General features: G+C 37.4%; 1 protein-coding gene across 1 annotated transcript; it reads right to left on the reverse strand.

Annotated features, from left to right (window-relative positions):
• Positions 1–11,125: 11,125 nt before the first annotated feature.
• CHMP4B (charged multivesicular body protein 4B) lies at positions 11,126–18,718 on the reverse strand. The gene is made up of 5 exons (XM_070748505.1): positions 18,703–18,718; positions 15,885–16,062; positions 15,117–15,231; positions 13,382–13,508; positions 11,126–11,904 (listed from the first exon to the last, which is right to left on the reverse strand). Exons 1-5 carry the CDS (start codon positions 18,716–18,718, stop codon positions 11,837–11,839), a joined length of 504 nt encoding a protein of 167 aa, XP_070604606.1. The 3' UTR covers positions 11,126–11,836.
• Between the last annotated feature and the right edge of the window lie 1,408 nt (positions 18,719–20,126).

The following is a 20,126-nucleotide window of genomic DNA, read 5'->3' on the forward strand; positions in this document are numbered from 1 at the left end:
AATGGAGTCAGATAGACCATTCCAAGCATTGACCACTCTATTGCTGAAGTCGTATTTTCTGCAATTGAGTTTGGAGCATTTTACCTTGAATTTGTATCTATTTTGTTTGTGTCTTGTTGTAGTTGAAGCTGAAGTAATTGTTAGTAGTAGGATGTCGTAGCAGATAATTTTGTGTACTATGCTTAGGTCAGACTGTTATCCAAGCCTGAAATTTCAAGCCTTATGAGATAAGGTATTCTATAGTGAGCAGAGGAGTGGAGGACACTTCTTGTGAAACATCTGCCCTAAATTGGGGAAAAGACCAAATGGATGAACAGAATGTTAAACACTATATAGCTATAGAAATATTAGCTGAAAAAGTATCCTGGTGAGACAAGTTAAAATCCCCCTTTGCCTTTTCCATTGTTGAATCAAATTTGTTCCTCTCCCTTTCTCTCTCTCTTTCTCTCTCTTGAATTCCAAAGAAGGGAAAAATGATTTTAATTAACAGAGATGACTGGTGAATTTGTCTCCTATAATGAGACATGTTTAAAACATTAGCCTCTAATTCATGAAAATTTAATATCCTTTAAAGAGGCACTGAAAATGCTTTAGAATTCCAGATATTGCAAGGAGATACCCAAAACACTCTACAAATCTGCAGGGTGAAGCTCAAATGATGTAACAACTTTCTAAGCAGGTACAGATATTCCTCATCTTACGACTACAATAGAACCCAAAATTTCTTTAGTTAAATGAGACATTTGTTTAAGTGAGATTTCCCCCATTTTATGACATTTCTTACCAAAGTTGTTAAGTGAATCACTGCGGTTGATAAGTTAATAACCTGGTTGTAATTAATCTGTGAATCTCATTTCCTCATTGACTTTGCTTGTCAGAGGGTCACAAAAGGTATCACATTTACCCTGGGATGTGGCAATGGTCATAAGTATGAACCAGTTGGCAAAAATCTGAATGTTGATCTCCTGACCATGGGGAATACTAGAAACATTGTAACTGTGAAAAATGATCCTAAATCACTTTTTTCAGTGTCATTGTAGCGTCAGACATTCATTAAATGAACTGTTGTAACTACTTGTATTGCTAGCAAGATTACACCTGGATGACACCTGACAAACAGCAAATTCACATACATATTCTCTGGAATTACTACTGTTTGTTCACTTGTTTTAAAGATATCAACATGGCATCATCTTCAAATGATTCTTTTGAAATGTGCCTCTATGCTGCTTCTGTATCTTTTGAAACCTCGCAGAACATCTGACCGGAAGGAAAATAACACAGATTGTCTAAGTTTAAACTCTACATATGTACCTTGATCATTATTAGAGGCTCTGCTATGAGTTTTCCTATCAAGCGATCTGGAGCAAGTGGTCCAAGGGGGAGGTCTTTCTTCTTGATTTGGAGCATCCTCATTAATGGTCTATCTGGAATTCTGCTACTTCTGGGTATATCACTAATTCTGAATTCATTTTGACCGAGTGCCAACTATTCATTGGAATAGTGGGATAGATAAGTAAACAAATAGATAATATTATGTTACATTATTATACATATTTATATTGTATTGCATTTTTAAAAAATATACTCTTCTTTTTATTTATTTTTTTTACAAACTAACGTTTAACTATCTTTCTAATTCATCCAAAGAGTATCAAGTGTTGGAGTAGACTGGAAACATGAAAAATTAAATAAATTGCATTCTGATGGAAGCATTTCAGTACTACATATGGATTTTAAAATGTACCATTGGTGTGTTATTTCCATAGATACAAAGCTATGTCTTATTTACAAATGTAGTTAGGAACAATGAAAGATCAATTATATCAACAGCAATGCTCCCTTCTGCATTATGGTAATTGCAGTGCCACCTACAGCCTATAAGAAACAAGTAATATCTGGCAGCAGTGAATGTTATTAAGATCTGAAGGCAGCCTAAAACTATCCACAAATAAAGGTCAGTTTTCTTACATTCAACAAATTAAGAAATGATGCTGACCTCAGAATTATCCAATTAAGGGTCAAGATTGAAGGAACCTGTTGTGGTCCCTTGCTAGTATTTCTTTAAGAGAAATGTGGAGACAAAAAATGGAAGTATCTTCCTTTTCTTTTTGCAAAACCAAGCCTTTGTGGAAAAAGTTATTACAGTAAAAGTGCCATTTCCCCCTGCTTCTGTTGGTCCATTGGAACTAATTGGTTTGTGAAAAAGCCAAAGTATCTGGCCTCATGCCTCATGGTTTATTTGATTTTGATTTGATTTGATACGTGAACCAAGCTATTGTAGTCTGTAAACCTGATTTCATGGTTCAGTTGTGATTTGTGAATAGGTTTTTGCCTTCAACCTTGAACTGGAAATTTATGAGGCTCTTGTCTTCCTATTTTTCTATAAATATTTGTACAGGTAGTCCTCAGGTTATCACCTTTTGCTCAGTGATCTAAGTTACAAAGGCACTGAATGAGGGAGACTTACAATCAATCCACAAAGTTGCAGCCTTGCGATCATGATCTGAATGCCATTTGCAAACTTCCCTGCTATCTTTTCACACGCAAAGTCAATGGGGAAGCCAGCAGACGGTCGAAAATCACTCCCATTTCTGGGGGGGTTTTGCCTACCTTCCTGCTTACAGTACCCACCCACCTACCCACCCATTCACTTATGCTTTTTAGCACCACCAGTGATACCCACCCACTCATGGCACTTAACTGCAGTGCCCACACTGTGTCTGCATTCAGTGGAAACTACAGTACCAATTGCCTTTGTAACCCAAGGACTATCGGTACTGATTTTTGAACCAGGATTGTGTGATGATGATAGTGAGGGTGATGGTGATGGTTATTATTATTTAGATTTCTATGCCACCCTTCTCAGATGTCTAAGGGCGGCGAAATTAGATTAGATTAGATTAGATTTATTGGATTTATATGCCGCCCCTCTCCGCAAACTCGGGGCGGCTCACAACAATAGTAAAAGCAGTACATAGTAACAAATCCAATGCCCACCAATCTAATTACAATTTTAAGTTAAGAAATTCATAAAACAGTCCCAATATATATAAAAAACAGGCACACAGTCAATCAATCAAATGGCAAAACAACATGGGCAAGGGGGAGATGTTTTAGTTCCCCCATGCCTGACGGCAGAGGTGGGTTTTAAGGAGTTTACGAAAGGCAGGGAGGGTGGGGGAAATTATCTTTCTTGTACCACTGTATGAGCCTTAAGACAGGACAATCGTGCCCACTGAGCTGCACTAATTCAAGACCAGTCATCCAAGATTATTACTCTTTATCCAAGTTTCATCTTAAGTGTACATGTAATACTATATGAGGATTCAGAGCAATAAACTAGTATTTACTCTCTCGCAGATTATATTTGGGGGTTTTGTGGACATTCCTACTTACCATGGTCATAAACCAGGTCCAAAGTATTGAATCTAAGTTATTTAGTTTGGACAATTTCCCATCCTTTGCTTCCTTGAGAAAAAGGATAGTGTGATGTTTTCCCTGCCCACCAAAACCTCATAAATGCTCTCAAAATTATCATGCGAAGTGTGTTGCTATATTTTTATTTTGCACTCTTTTGTAACAACAATTGGAATAGTTGAGACTCTAGAAAGAGTACAGAGAAGAGCCTTGGGCGAACTGGTGAGAACCAGCTGGATTTCACCTGTGCTCCAAGGTCCCTTCCAATTCAGTCATTCTAGTGTAAGAAAAAAGTTATCGGAATTTCCAAACTTTTACAACAAACACAATGTGCAAGGAATACAAGCCTAGTCAGGAAAGACTTAGGCATCAAAAATCCTTATTTGTGCATAGGAGAAACATGTCTAAAAGCCTATGTTACCATCCCATGTGCTTAATAATAATAATAATAATAATAATAATAATAATAATAATAACAACAACAATAATAATTTATTAGATTTGTATGCCGCCCCTCTCTGTAGACTCGGGGTGGCTCACAACAATAGTAAAAAACAATATACAATAACAAATCTAATAATTAAAAAATCTAAAAAACCCTTATTTAAAAGCAAGACATACACACAAACCTACCATACATAAACTATATAGGCCAGGGGAGATGTCTCAATTCCCCCATGCCTGACGGCAGAGGTGGGTTTTAAGAAGTTTACAAAAGGCAAGGAGGGTGGGGGCAATCCTAATCTCCGGGGGGAACTGGTTCCAAAGTGTCGGGGCTGCCACAGAGAAGGCTCTTCCCCTGGGTCCCGCCAGACGACATTGTTTAGTCGACAGGACCCGGAGAAGGCCAACTCTGTGGGACCTAACTGGTCACTGGGATTCGTGCGGCAGAAGGCGGTCCTGGAGATATTCTGGTCTGAATAATCCAAGCTAGGGGAAAAATTACTTACAGACTAACTGTCTGGATTAACCGAAAATCTCATCTGTCATTCTGCATATCAAAAGATTTACAGGACCAAATTCCATAGCAGTTGCTCAGAAAGCTACACTGCCAAAATTTTTAATTGTCTTTCAACATATCTCAAAGACACCGTTATCATAGGGATGAACTTTCTTGTGAGAAAAGCCTCAAGTTCACATCTATGTTCATGTAATTAACTGATGCTTATAATAACATAGCCTTCTGAGCTGGAAATACGCATGAGTATATTCAGGCATAATCCCAGATTTAAAGTGAGGGGCTCTAAAATTTGGCTAGGACAAGAGTGACATCTGTAGGAAATTTACTCTTGGTGCAGCTATATTCAACATTAAAAAGATAACGATGCCCTGAGGTCCAGCTCAGATGATGCAAAAAGGTCACCGGAGAAGAAAGAGGCAGGAAAAAATGAAGAGAGTAAACAAATGCATGGAAATTAAGCAAAAGGAAGATGATGAACAGAAGGCAGACAGGCAAGAAGGCAGGAAGCTTCAATAATAGCAGCTCCATGAATGGGAAAGATGCCGTGATATGGAAGATACCAGAAGATGGTAGCAGAATGGGCATGACTTAAGCCTTAAGGGAAAAATATCAATGCCTTTGAGGTCACAGCAATTACTTTAGTGTTAGAAATGATAATATGGGTCCATGATAATTAAACTAAGTGAGGGATGTTAATTATTTTATTTTATTTGCCAGCTGCACCTATCACTAATAAATTAACATTTGTCCATTGCAAATCAGACTCTTTTATATTTAGCCTCTAGAACGGTCTAAATCTAAAAGTGCACACTGTGATTTTATAGTTCATCAAACAATATGAGCCTGGAAGTACAAAAGGCCAGGGTAGAAAACTGTATATATAAAGAGATACAGATAATTCTCAGTTAAAGACTATTCAGTTAGAGTGAATTTTTTAAAAGTTACTTTCAACCAAAATAATTACTGTGGCACACAAACCATGATCACATGATATTTTGGGTGCTTCTCAATTGGCTCACATTTATGATTGGTTGTGATCTCTTCTGGGGAAAAAATGCCCATTTGGGAGAATCAATTTCCTGAATGACTACACTGTTTGCTTAAAGACCTTGGCAACTTGATTTATGACTCATAAAAGCTATAATAAAATAAAGTTATATCGTGTGGTGATCCATTTAATTACCACAATGACTTACAATCCAAATTCTGAGGACTGTCTATATAACAACTTTGTCTCTCCAGAGGTTTCTACAATGCCTCCCTGCTTGGGTCCTCAGGGAGATCTCTTAACAATTGCAAATCCTATCCAACTGCTCCAAATGCAGACATGGAAGTCCATTCTGCTTCAAGAACTGAAGACTATGGCCTTCTTACAGGCGTGGTATGGGAGGAAGAATTTGTTTGTTTGTTTGTTTGTTTGTTTGTTTGTTTGTTTGATTGATTGATTGATTGATTGATTTCTATGCCACCCTTCTCCTGGGACTCATAGATTCCACTGATGGAGTCTATCATCAATATATATCAATACAATCAGGAACAGGGTGACATAGGTTTTTTGATACCAGTTCTTGCCCAGCAGGCAAATTGCATGTACAAATAATGTGGATTGACTTTTAGAGCAATGCTTCTCTTTTCTTCATCAGTCCCCCTTTATAACCACAGACCAAGGCCATGGACCATTGAAGCTTACTGTATCTTTAGTATAGGACGCACCTTTTACCCCCGCAAAAGTGGGTGAAAATCTGAGTGCATCTTATGCTTTGAATGTAGCCTTGCCCAGCATCTCAAACGGAGGTTTCAACGGCTGAAAAAAGCCCCTGGAAAGGAGCTTTAGAAAACAAAGCCACTGAAATGAGCTTCATGTCTCTGAAATGAAGCTTCGGAAAAAATCCTCTGAAATGGAAGTTTCAGAAGCAAGGGAAAAAAGGACTGAATCTGTTGCTAAAGTTCACCTCTGAGAACAGCTGATTGGGGGTATTCCAGGCCATCCACCCACAAAACAGCTTTTTCTTATTTTCCTCCAAAAAAACTAAGGTGCGTCTTATATTCAGGTGCATCTTATAGTCCAAACAATATGGTAAGTCAATATTTAAATCATCAAATTTCTTCAGGCCTTTACGAATTTGCTGTGAGACACAGCAACCCCACTCCCAGATGTCCATGGACCACAAGTTGGGAGCCACTGTTTTAAAGCATATAATTCCTTTATTAGCCATCAAAATAGCTGTAGACCATGTACCATTGAGGTTGTGAAACTCCAAGTACATATGACTTATATTGTTTGATAAATAGTAGTGTGCTCTATTTAAATTAGAATATGCTACAGTAAAAGATGGAGATGGAAAATGTGCCTTTTTAAAAATTAACTAATGCTAAGAAATTTCAGCAACCTTAAAAAAAACATTATTCTCTCTCATTCCACTTTACATCAAGGTGAAATTTTATTTGGAATGGTGCAGGTTTGCCACCCAGTGTTCAGAAAACAGTATTTCACATCTGTGTGAATTAAGGAATTAAGTTTATTTTCTTGAAGCAACAATCTATTTGCTTTCAAAGAACACAGAGCAGCACATATGGAGATAATTCCTTAAAAATATTGTCATATCTTAAAATGCATTTTAAGCCTTATTCTCTCTCTCTCTCTTTTAATCTGCAATAATTAAGACTGATTTTCAATGGATTCTGAAATATAATTCCAGATATATTTTATAAATATATTTTTCCCCTTAGCCGAGTTTCATAAAATACCACTCAAACTGAAAGGCACAAAATAAAATGCTTAAGGATAGAATGTCAGCTCTAGGAGCATCTCTAAGCAAATAAGCAAAATCTAGAGTGATATTTGGACTTTAAAGACAATAAAATAGAATAACAGAGTTGGAAGGGGTTTTGGAAGTCTTCTAGTCGAAACCCCTGCTTAGGCTTACTTAAGACAAATAGTTATCTAATCTCTTCTTTAAAATCTCCAGTGTTGGAGGCAAGTTGCTCCACTGATTGTTCCGTCAGGAACTTTCTCCTTAGCTCTTAGTTGCTTCTCTTCTTGATCAGTTCCCACCCATGGCCTCTAGTTCTACCCTCAGGTGCTTTGGAGAATAGTTTGACTCCCTCTTCTTTGTGGCAGCTCCTGAGATATTGGAACACTGCTATAAAGTCTCTGCTAGTCCTTCTTTTCATTAAACTAGACATATCCATTTTCTGCAATCATTCTTCATGTTTTAGCCTCCAGTCCCCTAATCCAGTGTTTTTCAACCAGTGTGCCGTGGCACACTAGTGTGCCGCGAGACATGGTCAGGTGTGCCGCGAAGCTCAGCAAGAGAGAGAAAGAGAGAGAGAGAAAGCAAGAGAGAGAAAGAAAGCAAGAGATAAAGAAAGAGAAAGAAAGCAAGAGAGAGAGAAAGAGAAAGAAAGCAAGAGAGAGAGAAAGAGAGGCAGGGAAGGAGGGAGAGATAGAAAGAGCAAAAAAGAGAGGAAGGAAGGGAGAGAAAGGGATGGAGACAGAGAGGAAGGGAGAGGAAGGAAGAGAAAGAGGGATAGAAATAGAGCGAAAGGAAGAGAGAGAGATAATTTTTGTCCAAACTTTTTAGCCCCCCCACTCCAACCCCCCCCCCCCACTCAAGGTGCCCCATTATTTTGTATATGTAAAAAATGTGCCGCAGCTCAAAAAAAGGTTGATAATCACTGCCCTAATCATTTTTGTTGATCTTCTCTTTACACGTTTGAGAGTCTCAACATCCTTTTTGCATAGTGGCAACCAAAACTAAAGGCAGACCTTACTAAGGTATTATAAAGTGGTATTAACACTTCACGTGATCTTGATTCTATCCCCCAGTGTGGCCTTACCAAGGCATTATAAAGTGATATTAACACAATCAAAATGATTGCTCAATTTGGAAGTATTAGGATATAAAGAATCAACAAATTCATCTTTTCTTCTCTTCATATAATTTATAGAAATCTCTCAGATAAATAGTACACTTGAGAATGGTGACATTTATGATTTCATTTTCTTATCTATACATATTAAAGTCATGAAATTACATATTGTATTATCCAATTGTTTTGTTAACGCTCATGAGAAATGTTTGGAAATCACTTTTGATTGATAGTAGCTAAACATCACTTTGGGTTGATAGTAAACATGGGGTAAGAAAGGAATCTCTCTGCACTTCTACTGTACAATTTGTATCAAATATCTATCAAAGAAACAGGAAAACTCATGGTTTATTTATTGTGGCAATAGTAATGAAATCATGTGTAGCTCCAAAATGGGAGAGTTCTGTAAATATTGGCTAAAACATACTTATAGATTAATAGATTGATTTAAAAGGTAGCTCTTTCTACAGATGTGTGTCTGCGTGTTTGTGTGTGTATGAAACAGTTTTCTGCTGTTTTGGGGTGGAGAGAAGCGGGAGAGGGGAATCAAAGCTTCTAAAAGGAGAAAGTTATTTCCTATTCTTTTCTCCTTCAATTAAGCTACATGGCCATCCTTGAACCTCCATGAATCTCTCTTTCTTCTTTTTTCGTCAAGGAGGTATAGAAAATATCAGTAGCTCTGCTTTTAGGTTCATATTTCAAGGCTGCAAGGCTGGGCTTGGGAGGTATAAAGAAGTAAAAGAATCAAACCACAGCAATAAAAATAGGAACAGCAGGGTGCAATTGGTAAATTGGGGGCAACAAAGAGTTAGAAGAGGCAGCTATAGACAGTCAGGTTAAAGGAAAAGCAACAATAACAGAAAGAATAGAAAAACACTCCAGCAAAACTGAAATTTGCCAAGTGAATCCTTTAGCAGCTAAGCCATAACCACACATCTACAAGTATCTATACGTTTACATCAGATACTGATGGAAGAGGCTGTGGAGAAGAGAGTCCAAATGCTCAGAGTGGGTGAAGTTGATTAACAACATATAAAGGGACAGTCACCAATTTTGCAGATTGTGCAACAGTTTGCTTTAATCAGCTTACGCTTCTAAACTGAAAGCTGGTAAAGGAGAGACATAATAGATGAAACTACAGAAAATGCACTTAAGCACCTAATATTTCCAGAATAATAGGAAAGGGGCTGAGGTATAGGAAGCAAGAATAAGATAGGCACAAGGATACGATACTTAATAAAGGCTTTATTTCCGTTGCGGACCAAATCTTACAGTACTTTTGTAACTGCTCAACAATAAAGTATCTTGCGTTAGTAAAATCCAACCCCGTTTACCTAACAAAAATAAGCCTGTGGCTCAGCAATAAAGTATCTTGCCTTAGTAAAATCCAATCCACCCCTTTTACCAAACAAAAATGAGCCTGTGACTCAGCCTTTACATTTGTTTAAATCTTAGTTTTGTAAATTTTCTAATTACTTTTCTAATTTTAAAAAATGAAATCCAGCTGAATCATTATCAGAAGGAAATACAGTACGTGGTTGTGGGAAGAGCTGTAAAAGCTAGATCGGTGTGTCACTTTCTGCTTTATTCCACAGAAACAAGACATATAAACCATTTTATCAATTAAAATTCTTATAGATCTGGAGATCATTAAAACAATCTCACACAAGCTTTGTAGGGCTGTTCATTCATGGTCGGCAATGAGGTGATAATCTTAAAAAATAAAGTGAATTACTGTAACTACATTAGAAAGAATCAGCTGTTGAGAATGGGTAACTTGGTACTGTATTACAGCCACCTGAAGGCGAGGAGGTTGGGGGCAGTGCAAATATCCAGGAGGGAGCTGATTCCAGAGGGCTGGGGCCCCCACAGAGAAGGCTCTTTCCTTTAGCCCTGCCAAGCGACATTGTCCATTGACAGGACCTGGAGACCTTGTCTCTATTCAAGAGAACTATACAAAATTGCAGTTACATTGAAACCCCAAAGTATCATAGTAACTTCTATTTTGCCTTCACATGCAGTGCAATTATATGGAGGAAAGCATTACTTCAACATAATAGTACATAATCTACTTTCTTGAGAAAATGGTCTCACAATCCTGACAATACTGAAGAATTCTTAAAATAAAGCATATTCAAATGTAATTGTGAGATGGATGGTATGAAGATACTTCCTTAGCGATACCAAGAATGAAAATTTCTGTTTTGGGGTTTTTAAAAACTGTATGCCACTTCCAATAAAAACAAAGAAATGTTGCCTTTGTTTATCAGTTCAACTATAACTTAGTAAAGTTTTCCAATTAAGGTTCTGATGTACACAAGAACAAACAAACTGGCACAATTAGATAGCATTAGGATCAAGTGTGATGCTTTGGAATTTGGTAGCATTTGGTAAAGACTAAATGCATTTATGAAATGTGTGAACATCCACTCAGTTTCACATAAAATGACATAATTATAAAATATATACATATACAAACTGAAAAATAATTTTCATTATATTATGAAGGAATTGTTTTTTGATCTGACATCAAGTTTCTCTTAGACCTTGTTATGAAAGCTCACATGGAAAAAAGTTAAAAAGATAGTTGATAATCAGACACAGTAAACCATCCAAAATAGGTGAATTTCAAAACTTTTCCAGCAATACTGCTTAATTATGAAATATATTTGTTTCTAGATTATTCTTTCCAAAAAAATTAAAAAGAAAAACAAAAGAAAAGCTTGTGGGGGGAGACCTGGAATATCTGTACAATATTTCTATCTCAAAGGCAGATTTTGAAAGAATGTTAAGGAAAAACTAAGAACTGGAAGAAAACCCAACATGTTTTTTAAAGTTTTGTAATATATACACAAATAAATACATAATTCAGACAGTATGAAAATCAGTTTAATACAGTGTATTCATATTTAAAATAAGTGTATGTTTGTTTCTGCATGGGCTGTCAGTTCTCACAAATAGCAAACATCCAAGTGTTATATAGAAAAATGTACAGCAAAAACAGAAGTGTAAATTTAATTTATTTCCATAACAAAATAATTTATCATTTCAAACCCACTTCACTAATTAAAATGCAGAAAGTGACCAAGTTCAGAGTCATGATGAGAGGCATTTCAATGTTGCCAATATAAATACATACTTTAAAGTACTAAAAGCCTAATGCAATTGTATAATACAGTAAGCCAATGATGGCTTGTGAGTTTTCATTTTGTAATGCTTTACCAGACTTCTAAAAATTTCATTCAACTTAAGTTACCACTTTCACATCCCAAATCTCAACGTAGTCAAGAATTCCAAAAAATGAGAATCCAGCAATGGCATTAGCTAAGTCCAGAAGCTGAATATTGGAGTGTTTGGCCAATAACATTTATTATTTAAAGGAATTCAACATTCTACAATACAGGTACCCTCCTTGAAAACTTTTCCTTACTTCATTCAAACCATGCTCTGTAGAATGTAATTCCTAGTTTGGAGCTTAAGGAAATAAAAGACTTTGCGCTTAATGAAGTCTCCCAAGTATATGTGCACCTTTAGCAACAGGTGACCAGTCCCAATAATTTATCCAGCTCACTGCTGATAGAGTTACATGGTTTCAGCCCAGGCTTCAAGCTCTTTCATGTCATCATCCTCTTCCTCTTCTTTTTTCTTAGCTAGAAGCAAAGCACAGAATTGAGCATTTTCCTTTCAATGGTGATTTAATTACCATAGTGTGCAAGGTATAAAAACCCGTTAGAAAAACCATTAGACTGCTAAGCTAAATGAATGAAGCTGGAAATTTATGCAAAACCTCTTGTTAAATTAAGCCAAAATATAATATGAAATTATATACCCCAGACAGAGAAAACAAAATTGACAGGTGAAAACATAAGGTCTCGCTACCTGTACTATAACAAATGTTTTGTTATGCAGTCTACAATAAGTTTATATTTCCAAGAACCATTTAATGGCATATAAATCTTTTTGTCATGTAATATTGTCTTAATCTCAAATTTACATTGTGTAGTTTATAACATTATATCAATCAATCAGAATGGAGCTGCAAGGAACTTTGGAGATCTTCTAGACCAGGGGTCCCCAAACTTGACAAGTTTAAGAGTTATGGAATTCAACTCCAGAATTCTCCAGCCAGAATTCTGGGAGTTGAAGTCCACAAATCTTAAAGTTGCCAAGTTTGAAGTCCTTTGTTCTTGACCATCCCCATGCTCAAGCAGGAGATCCTATACTATTTCAGACAAGTAACAGACAAATCTCTTCTTAAAAACCTCCACAATGAAGCATCCTTCCTCCTTAATTCCAGGTTGCTTTTCTCCTTGACTAGTTTCCATCCATTGTTTCTTGTCCTGCTCTCCGGTGGTTTAGAAAATACGTTGACCCTCTCTTCTTTGTGGCAGCTACTTCAAATACTGGGATACTGCTATTATGCACCCACTAGTTCTTTTCTCTAGACTAGCCAAGCCCAAACCCTGCAACCATTCTTTATATGTTTTAGTCTCCAAACTTTTAATCAGCTTACTTGTTCTTCCTTGCACTTTTTCCAAAGTCTCAACATCTTTTTTGTAATGTGGTGACTAAAACTGGATGTAATATTCCACGAGTGGTCTTAATGAGACTTTATAAAGCAGTACTAATACTTCCTATGATTTAGATTCTATGCCTCTGTTTATACAACCATTGGCTGCTGCCAAACACTGCTGGCTCATGTTTAAGTGATCGTCCACTAGGACTTCAAGGTCTCTCTTACAGTTACTGTTTTTGAACCAGGTTTTGCCTAATCTATACTTGTACCTTTGGCTTTTCCTGCCTAGGTATAAAAATTTGCTTTTTTTCATATTAAATTTCATTTTGTTGGATAGGGCCCATAGTTCAAGTCTATCAATATCTTTTTGGATCCTGAGCTTGGCTTCTGGGGTGTTGGCTATTACTGCCAGCTTAGTGTCATTAATATGTATTTTTATAGTTCTATAAAACTATTATTGGAAAAGAGATCAGATATTCCTATAAAACAAGCACATTTGAGATGTAGGTGCGGCAAGATATTTTTAAAAATAATTTATGCAAATAGGGTATATGTAAGTATGTTTGTAAAGCAACTACATTCGTCATAAGGCATCACTTTCCGACATTTACCAGGCTTTGAAGGTATAGCTATAGAGGGCACATTGGGTAGTGGAACATTCTCTGGACCACTGATTTCCAACAGATTTTTATCCAGTTCTTCCTGCTCTAGTTCTTCTAATTCAGCCATCAGCTCATCCTGTGATGGAACAAGTGAGAAAAAATTTCATTGCTTGTGTTAGTATCTGTAATCACATTCATTAATATTGTATTATGACAAAAATAGTTTTAATGTATTTTTATGAACCACTGGGTGTAGCTGAATTTTCTCAGAGTCTCATCATTTGATTGATGGATGGATCTGAGCACCATCCAGTTCTACAGTAATTCAGGGCAACTCCCAATATAAAATAACAATTTATTTTTAGTTATTTATTTATAACATTTATTGGCCACCTTACCACAGGGATACTCTGGACAGCTCGCAATCACTATTATGCACTATTATCACTAGTATTGGAGCCCCAGGTAACTGGAAGAGCCAGGCCTTTAGGCTCTTACAGAAGGTCAGAAGGGTTGGAGCCAACCTTACTCTAGGGAGCAAGATGTTCCAGAGGGCAGGCATAATGGCAGAGAATGGTCAGCTGTAGCTTGCAATTGCTCCAAGAATAATCCCATGCACAATACGTGGATTGTGAGATGATTATGGCCTGAATGATTGAGTGCAGGGATTCCTGATCCAGGAAAGGTTTCAACTGGCACACAACCTGAAGTTACGCAAAGGGTCTCCTAGCTGCAACTGCCACCTGCTCTTCAAGGAGGAGTTGCGAGTCCAAAACAACTTTCAAGTTGCAGACCAGATTCATCGAGGGCAGTGCCACCTATCCAGAGTTAAAGCTGACAAAGTACCGGATCTCGAAGTCCGATGCACACAAAGCCATTCAGTCTTGTTTATTTATTTATTCTATTTTTATTTATTCTATTTTTATGCCGCCCTTCTCCTTAGACTCAGGGCGGTTTACAACATGTTAGCAATAGCACTTTTTAACAGAGCCCGCATATTGCCCCCACAATACGGGTCCTCATTTTACCCACCTCGGAAGGATGGAAGGCTGAGTCAACCTTGAGCCGGTGATGAGATTTGAACCACTGACCTACAGATCAACAGTCAGCTTCAGTGGCCTACAGTACAGCACTCTACCTGCTGCACCACCCCGGCTCTTGTTATGGTTCAGCCAAAGTTTATTGTCCCCTATCCAGACCCTCACAGCCTCCAGGCCCTGCGAGAGCACAGCAACAGCATTACGTTCGTCACCAAGTGTGGAAATATGAAGTTGAGTATTGTCAGCGTACTGCTGATATCTCAATCCACGGTGATCATTTATCTCACCCAGCGGCTTCATGAAGATGCTAAAAAGGAGTGGAGAAAGTACCTGTAGCATATAACAAGGTATCTGTCAAGGGCTGGACTTCTCATTCCCTATTAACTCCAAGTGACACCAGCCATGGAAAAAGGATACAAATCAGCACAAAACTATGCTTCCCAGCCCCAGGCCCTGTAGCCAACCCAAAATGATACCATCTTGAATGATATCAAAGGCTACTGAAAGGTTAAGAAGAGTGAGGATCGTTTAATAGCCATGGTTCTTAACAAGTGACCACATTAACATGTCCAATGTTTTCTAAACCATCATAATGCATTACTCATGAGTAATTAGTCCTTTATCACAGTATTTTAAATCACTGAGCTTCCTAACCACTGTATGTCTGTCACAGAATGAAAGTATTTTTAGTTATTTATTCTTACATCATCAAATTCTTCACCAATTCCAACAGGCTTGGAGATAGCAGTTGAAATTTCATCAGCTAACTCTTGTTGTTCTGCGATATCTTGCATGAGTTCATCTACTTTGTCAATATCCCTGTAAGAGACCAATTTGGTAAGTTTCATCCATTCAGGTAAATATCTTGGAGATCAATTAAACTACCAGGCATTACTGGAAACCTATATTGAAATCATTTTCAACACTGATTTAAATTAAGTTCCTTTAATTTAAATTATTTTAATATTAGGCTTAATATGAAGATGAGTTATTTGCAACACAGTAAGCATTTATTCCAGTTAGAATTCAAACAGTCAAATTAAATGCCCTTTATGCTACATGGAAAATGATTTCAGTATACAAAGTAGAATGAATAAATAATCACAGAAATGGACTATAAGTGTTCAAATTTTTCCAAAACAAATGGATTGGTAATTATTAAGCAAAATTAGCACTTCTTTTGCTGTAATGCTGTATGTTAATAATTAACATATGTTAATTAATGCTGTATGTTAATGCTGTATGTTAATAATTTCATAATGCTTTATAGTATTCAAGATGCTTGGGGTGGAGAATCTGAATTCTAAGACTTGTGGACAGTTTTTCCTGAATTCATTTTGAAATTTTTAAAAAGCTGGGGGTTTTAGACAATGGTCAAAAATGGCTTGCACCAATTAAACCCAAAACACTGCAGATCCTAATCATTGCTTTGTACTCATCCCTCCAGAAAACCAATGAGAAGGATATCTTACATGTTATCATGAGCAGCTTTCATTGCTTTTGCAGCAAAACCCATATTCTTGAGCACTTCAGTGTTGGTGTTAGCATTTTCCAAGGCTTCCCTCTGGAATTCAATTGTGGAGAGTGTACCATCTATTTGAGCAAGTTGCTTTTCATACCTCTTCTTTCGTTTTAGAGCTTGGAGTGCAGCTGGATAAAAATAACACAAAGCATGATTGATATAAAATGTGCCTCTACAACTGTGCCTGCTAGAATGCTACCCAGAATATAAAACCACTTCAAATGTGTGCTCACAATTACTTCTCTTTATTTTGCTCCTAGCTTCAAAATTAACAAAGTGGAGTATCTTTGTAAATTGAAATTCAAAAGATTTACTGGAGTTACTGGTGTTTATGGAAAGTACAAATGGATTTGGACAAAGATGAAAATAACTTCAAGAGAAGAGACAATGAGACTAGAAGAAAACAGGAATTAGAATTCTATCTATGGGACCTAAGGATAGTTGGGAGGAGGCTGTCATTTACTTGAATCTCTCATTAAATTCCATTAACATCTTAACTTACACTGCACCATCAACCTTAGTTCTATTTATAGAACAAGTTCACTTTCTTGACATCACACAAAATTACACAATAGAGAATAAACACCATGTTATACAGGAAACTCACAGATCATAATGCACAGTCACAGGCTTCCAGCTTCCACTGGGGGGGGGGGGGTTGTCAAAAAACAAACTTCAGTAGAATCTATGCATTTGCTCTGAGATGCTCAACTGATGAAATTAAGTCAGGCTTTTGGGAGACTGAATTACCCAATCAAATCAGTAAGCAATTGATAATCACATCAATTCCCAGGAAAGACATATTAAAAGAAAGCAAAAAAATATCCCCAAACCCTAGATAATTAGTTGTCACAACTCACAATTAAAGCCATTCAAGCACATTATTAATACCGTGTTTCCCCGAAAATAAGACAGCGTCATATATTAATTTTTGCTCCCAAAGATGTGCTATGTCTTATTTTCAGGGGATGTCTTATTTTTTTTCAATGAATTGTATCCTGCATCCTGCTGCAGCAAAAATGCATCCAAACAAGCAGCCACATGTTGGATGCATGTTGGATGTGTTTTAAATCTGTTTGATTTAGTGTTTTGGGATACACTTTATGGACAGCAGTGTTATATATGTTCTGTTCGGGAATGTTGCGAAATGAAACGTCTCCTATGTCTTACTTTTGGGGGATGCTTTATATTAGGCAATTCTACAAAACCTCTCCTATGTCTTACTTTCGGGGGGTGACTTATTTTCGGGGAAACAGGGTATACAACCTGCGCTACAATCCAAATTGTATTGCACTTTCTCAGGCATTGAGTGACAGCCCATGCTTGCATATAAACAGTCTCTAAAGTGAAATAGATTCTCAGAAAAACAGTAAAACAACAATGTTAAGCCTGGGAATCAGAACAAAACCAGCAAGTAATCCAGATATCTAATTTGTTCCTTAGATGTGTACTTTCAAGATTCATAGAGTAGAAAGGTTGTTATCATTATCATATCCACTCCACTCAACACTGCAAGGTGTGCTATATTAGTCTTGTAAATGACTTTCAAACCTCTAGTTGAAAATCTCCAGTGAAAGGGAAGTGACTTGTCCATGTAGAGATTTATTCTATTGATTGGAGTTCTTACCATCAAAATGTTCTTTCTAATGTCTACTTAGTTGAGATTTCATCCTATTAGTCTTACCTTGTGGAGTTTATGAGAATAAGTCTGAACCCTCTACAACACGACTTCCCTTTCCAGGTTCAAGACCAGAGCACCATGTAATTGGATGAATCCCCATTACCTACCTAAGCTCCTGCCAACCTAAGAAGATTGAGAGCATGCAATTGCGAATAGATAAATAAGTATCACTTTTATTTATTTATTATTTATTTATTACTTAGATTTGTATGCCGCCCATCTCCGAAGACTCGGGGCGGCTCACAACATGTAAAAAACAAATCATAAGCAATCAGACAAATTTAAAATATTTAAATATTTTAAAAAAAACCCCATATGCTAACAGTCACACACACAGACATACCATGCATAAATTAAACGTGCCCAGGGGGAGATGTTTCAGTTCCCCCATGCCTGACGGCAAAGGTGGGTTTTAAGGAGTTTACGGAAGGCAGGAAGAGTAGGGGCAGTTCTAATCTCCGGGGGGAGTTGGTTCCAGAGAGTCGGTGCCCGCCACAGAGAAGGCTCTTCCCCTGGGGCCCGCCAACCGACATTGTTTAGTTGACGGGACCCGGAGAAGGCCCACTCTGTGGGACCTAATCGGTCGCTGGGATTCGTGCGGCAGGAAAGGTAACAGTGTTCACAGCACTGAGTCATGCCAGCCACATGACCAAATGTCTTTGACGATGCTGGCTCCATCAGGTAAGAAAAAGAGATAAGCATCGTCCCCTGAAGTTGTACGTGACTGGATAGGGGAAAATGTTACCTTTACCTATGACAGGATTCAATTTTAACTTATCAATGTGAAATTAAATTGCAGGTCATTCTTACTAAGTCACAGAACCCATGTAGGCCACAAATAGGAACAAGGAGGCAACCCATGTTGAGCAGAGACATATAAAATATTGTATAATTTTATACAAATACAAAGTATTCCCTTAGTACTCTGGGCTACACAAGCCACTTCTTGCACAAATAAAGCTCCACTCATAAACACACTCACTCATTGCTCCTGAGGTCCCATCTCCTCTCCCTCAACACCAATGCCTGTCCACAAAGACAGGTTGGGGACCATTGCCTTAGTTTCCCACTCAGGCTATTTCAATACCTGATCTCCATATCATAGCGGAATTTAATTTGGGAGGAGAGTATGAAGAGATATATTATTGGAAAGACTTGGAATAGACACATTAGTGATTTCCATCTTCATGTGCATCTATCATTTTTTATCATGCATTAATTTTTTTTATAAATAACTCAAAGTGTTAAACACACCTAACACACCTTCCTCCTCCTATTTTCCCACAGTAACAACCTTGTGAGGTGGGTTGAGTTGAAAGAGAGTGACTGACCCAAAGTCACTCAGCCGGCTTTGATGCTTAAAGCAAAACTATAACTCACAGTTCTTAGCCTGATGCCTTAACTCAACCTGCTTAATACTTAGGAATTAATATGGTCAAAACTGAGATGCTACCAATGCTCATATAAGAAACAAATCAACTAAAACATTATAAAATGTTTGATTAACATACGGTATTGAGATTCTAAAAATCCAAAGAGAAAGCAAGAGAGCGAATGAGTTACAACTCCACACAATATTACCCAGACACCTGTTGTGCCATGGATGTTAGGAGGGAGGTGCCTTCAAAATTATTTGAACATCCAACACTCATCACAGCATTGAGATGTGAATAAAGGAACCATGCCAAGTAGGGTGCTTTTCATTAAGGGATGTGAATCTTACAATCAAAGGTTGCTCCCTCAAAATCGGATTTCAGAAACAGTACTCTCAAAATTTTTGCTCTTCTGTGCTAACTGATATTGGTGCATTTTGATTCTGTATCATTCTCAATTATACCTATTCCATCAGATCATTTTTGAGGACAAAGGGGCACCTGGAGAAAGTTCACAATGTCCACAATTTAAACCTATCTACGGATGCACAGATTTATAAGATGCACAGGTTTACTCACCTACCTATAGAAGCACAGGTTTACTCATCTACCTGTAGCATACACAGGTTTACTCATCTACCTATAGAAGCACAGATTTACTCATCTACCTGTAGCATACACAGGTTTACTCACTTACCTATAGATGCACAGGTTTCCTCACCTATCTATAGAAGCACAGGTTTACTCACCTACCTATAACATGCATGTTTATTCATCTACCTATAGAAGTATAGCTTACTCACCTATCTATAACATGCACAGCTTTATTCACCTACCTGTAAGATGCACAGGTTTACACATCTACCTATAGAAGCACAGGTTTCACTCACCTACCTATAAGATGCACGGTTTATTCACCTACCTATAAGATGCACGGTTTATTCACCTACCTATAGAAGCACATGTCTACTCACCTACTTATAAGATGCAGTTTTACTCACCTACCTATAGAAGCACAGGTTTACTCACCTACCTATAAGATGCACAGGTTTACTCACCTACCTATAAGATGCACAAGTTACACACCTACTTATAAGATGCACAGGTTTACTCACCTATCTAAAAGATGCATAGGTTT

Source organism: Erythrolamprus reginae, chromosome 3, assembly GCF_031021105.1.
Source record: "Erythrolamprus reginae isolate rEryReg1 chromosome 3, rEryReg1.hap1, whole genome shotgun sequence".
Taxonomy (NCBI): Eukaryota; Metazoa; Chordata; class Lepidosauria; order Squamata; family Dipsadidae; genus Erythrolamprus; species Erythrolamprus reginae.

Coding starts and splice junctions, on each gene's coding strand:
- CHMP4B (XM_070748505.1), bottom strand. Junction 15,232..15,884: donor AAAGCTGCTCATGATAACAT/GTAAGATATCCT, acceptor GGTCTCTTACAG/GGATATTGACAAAGTAGATG. Junction 11,905..13,381: donor AGCTATACCTTCAAAGCCTG/GTAAATGTCGGA, acceptor CTTTGCTTCTAG/CTAAGAAAAAAGAAGAGGAA.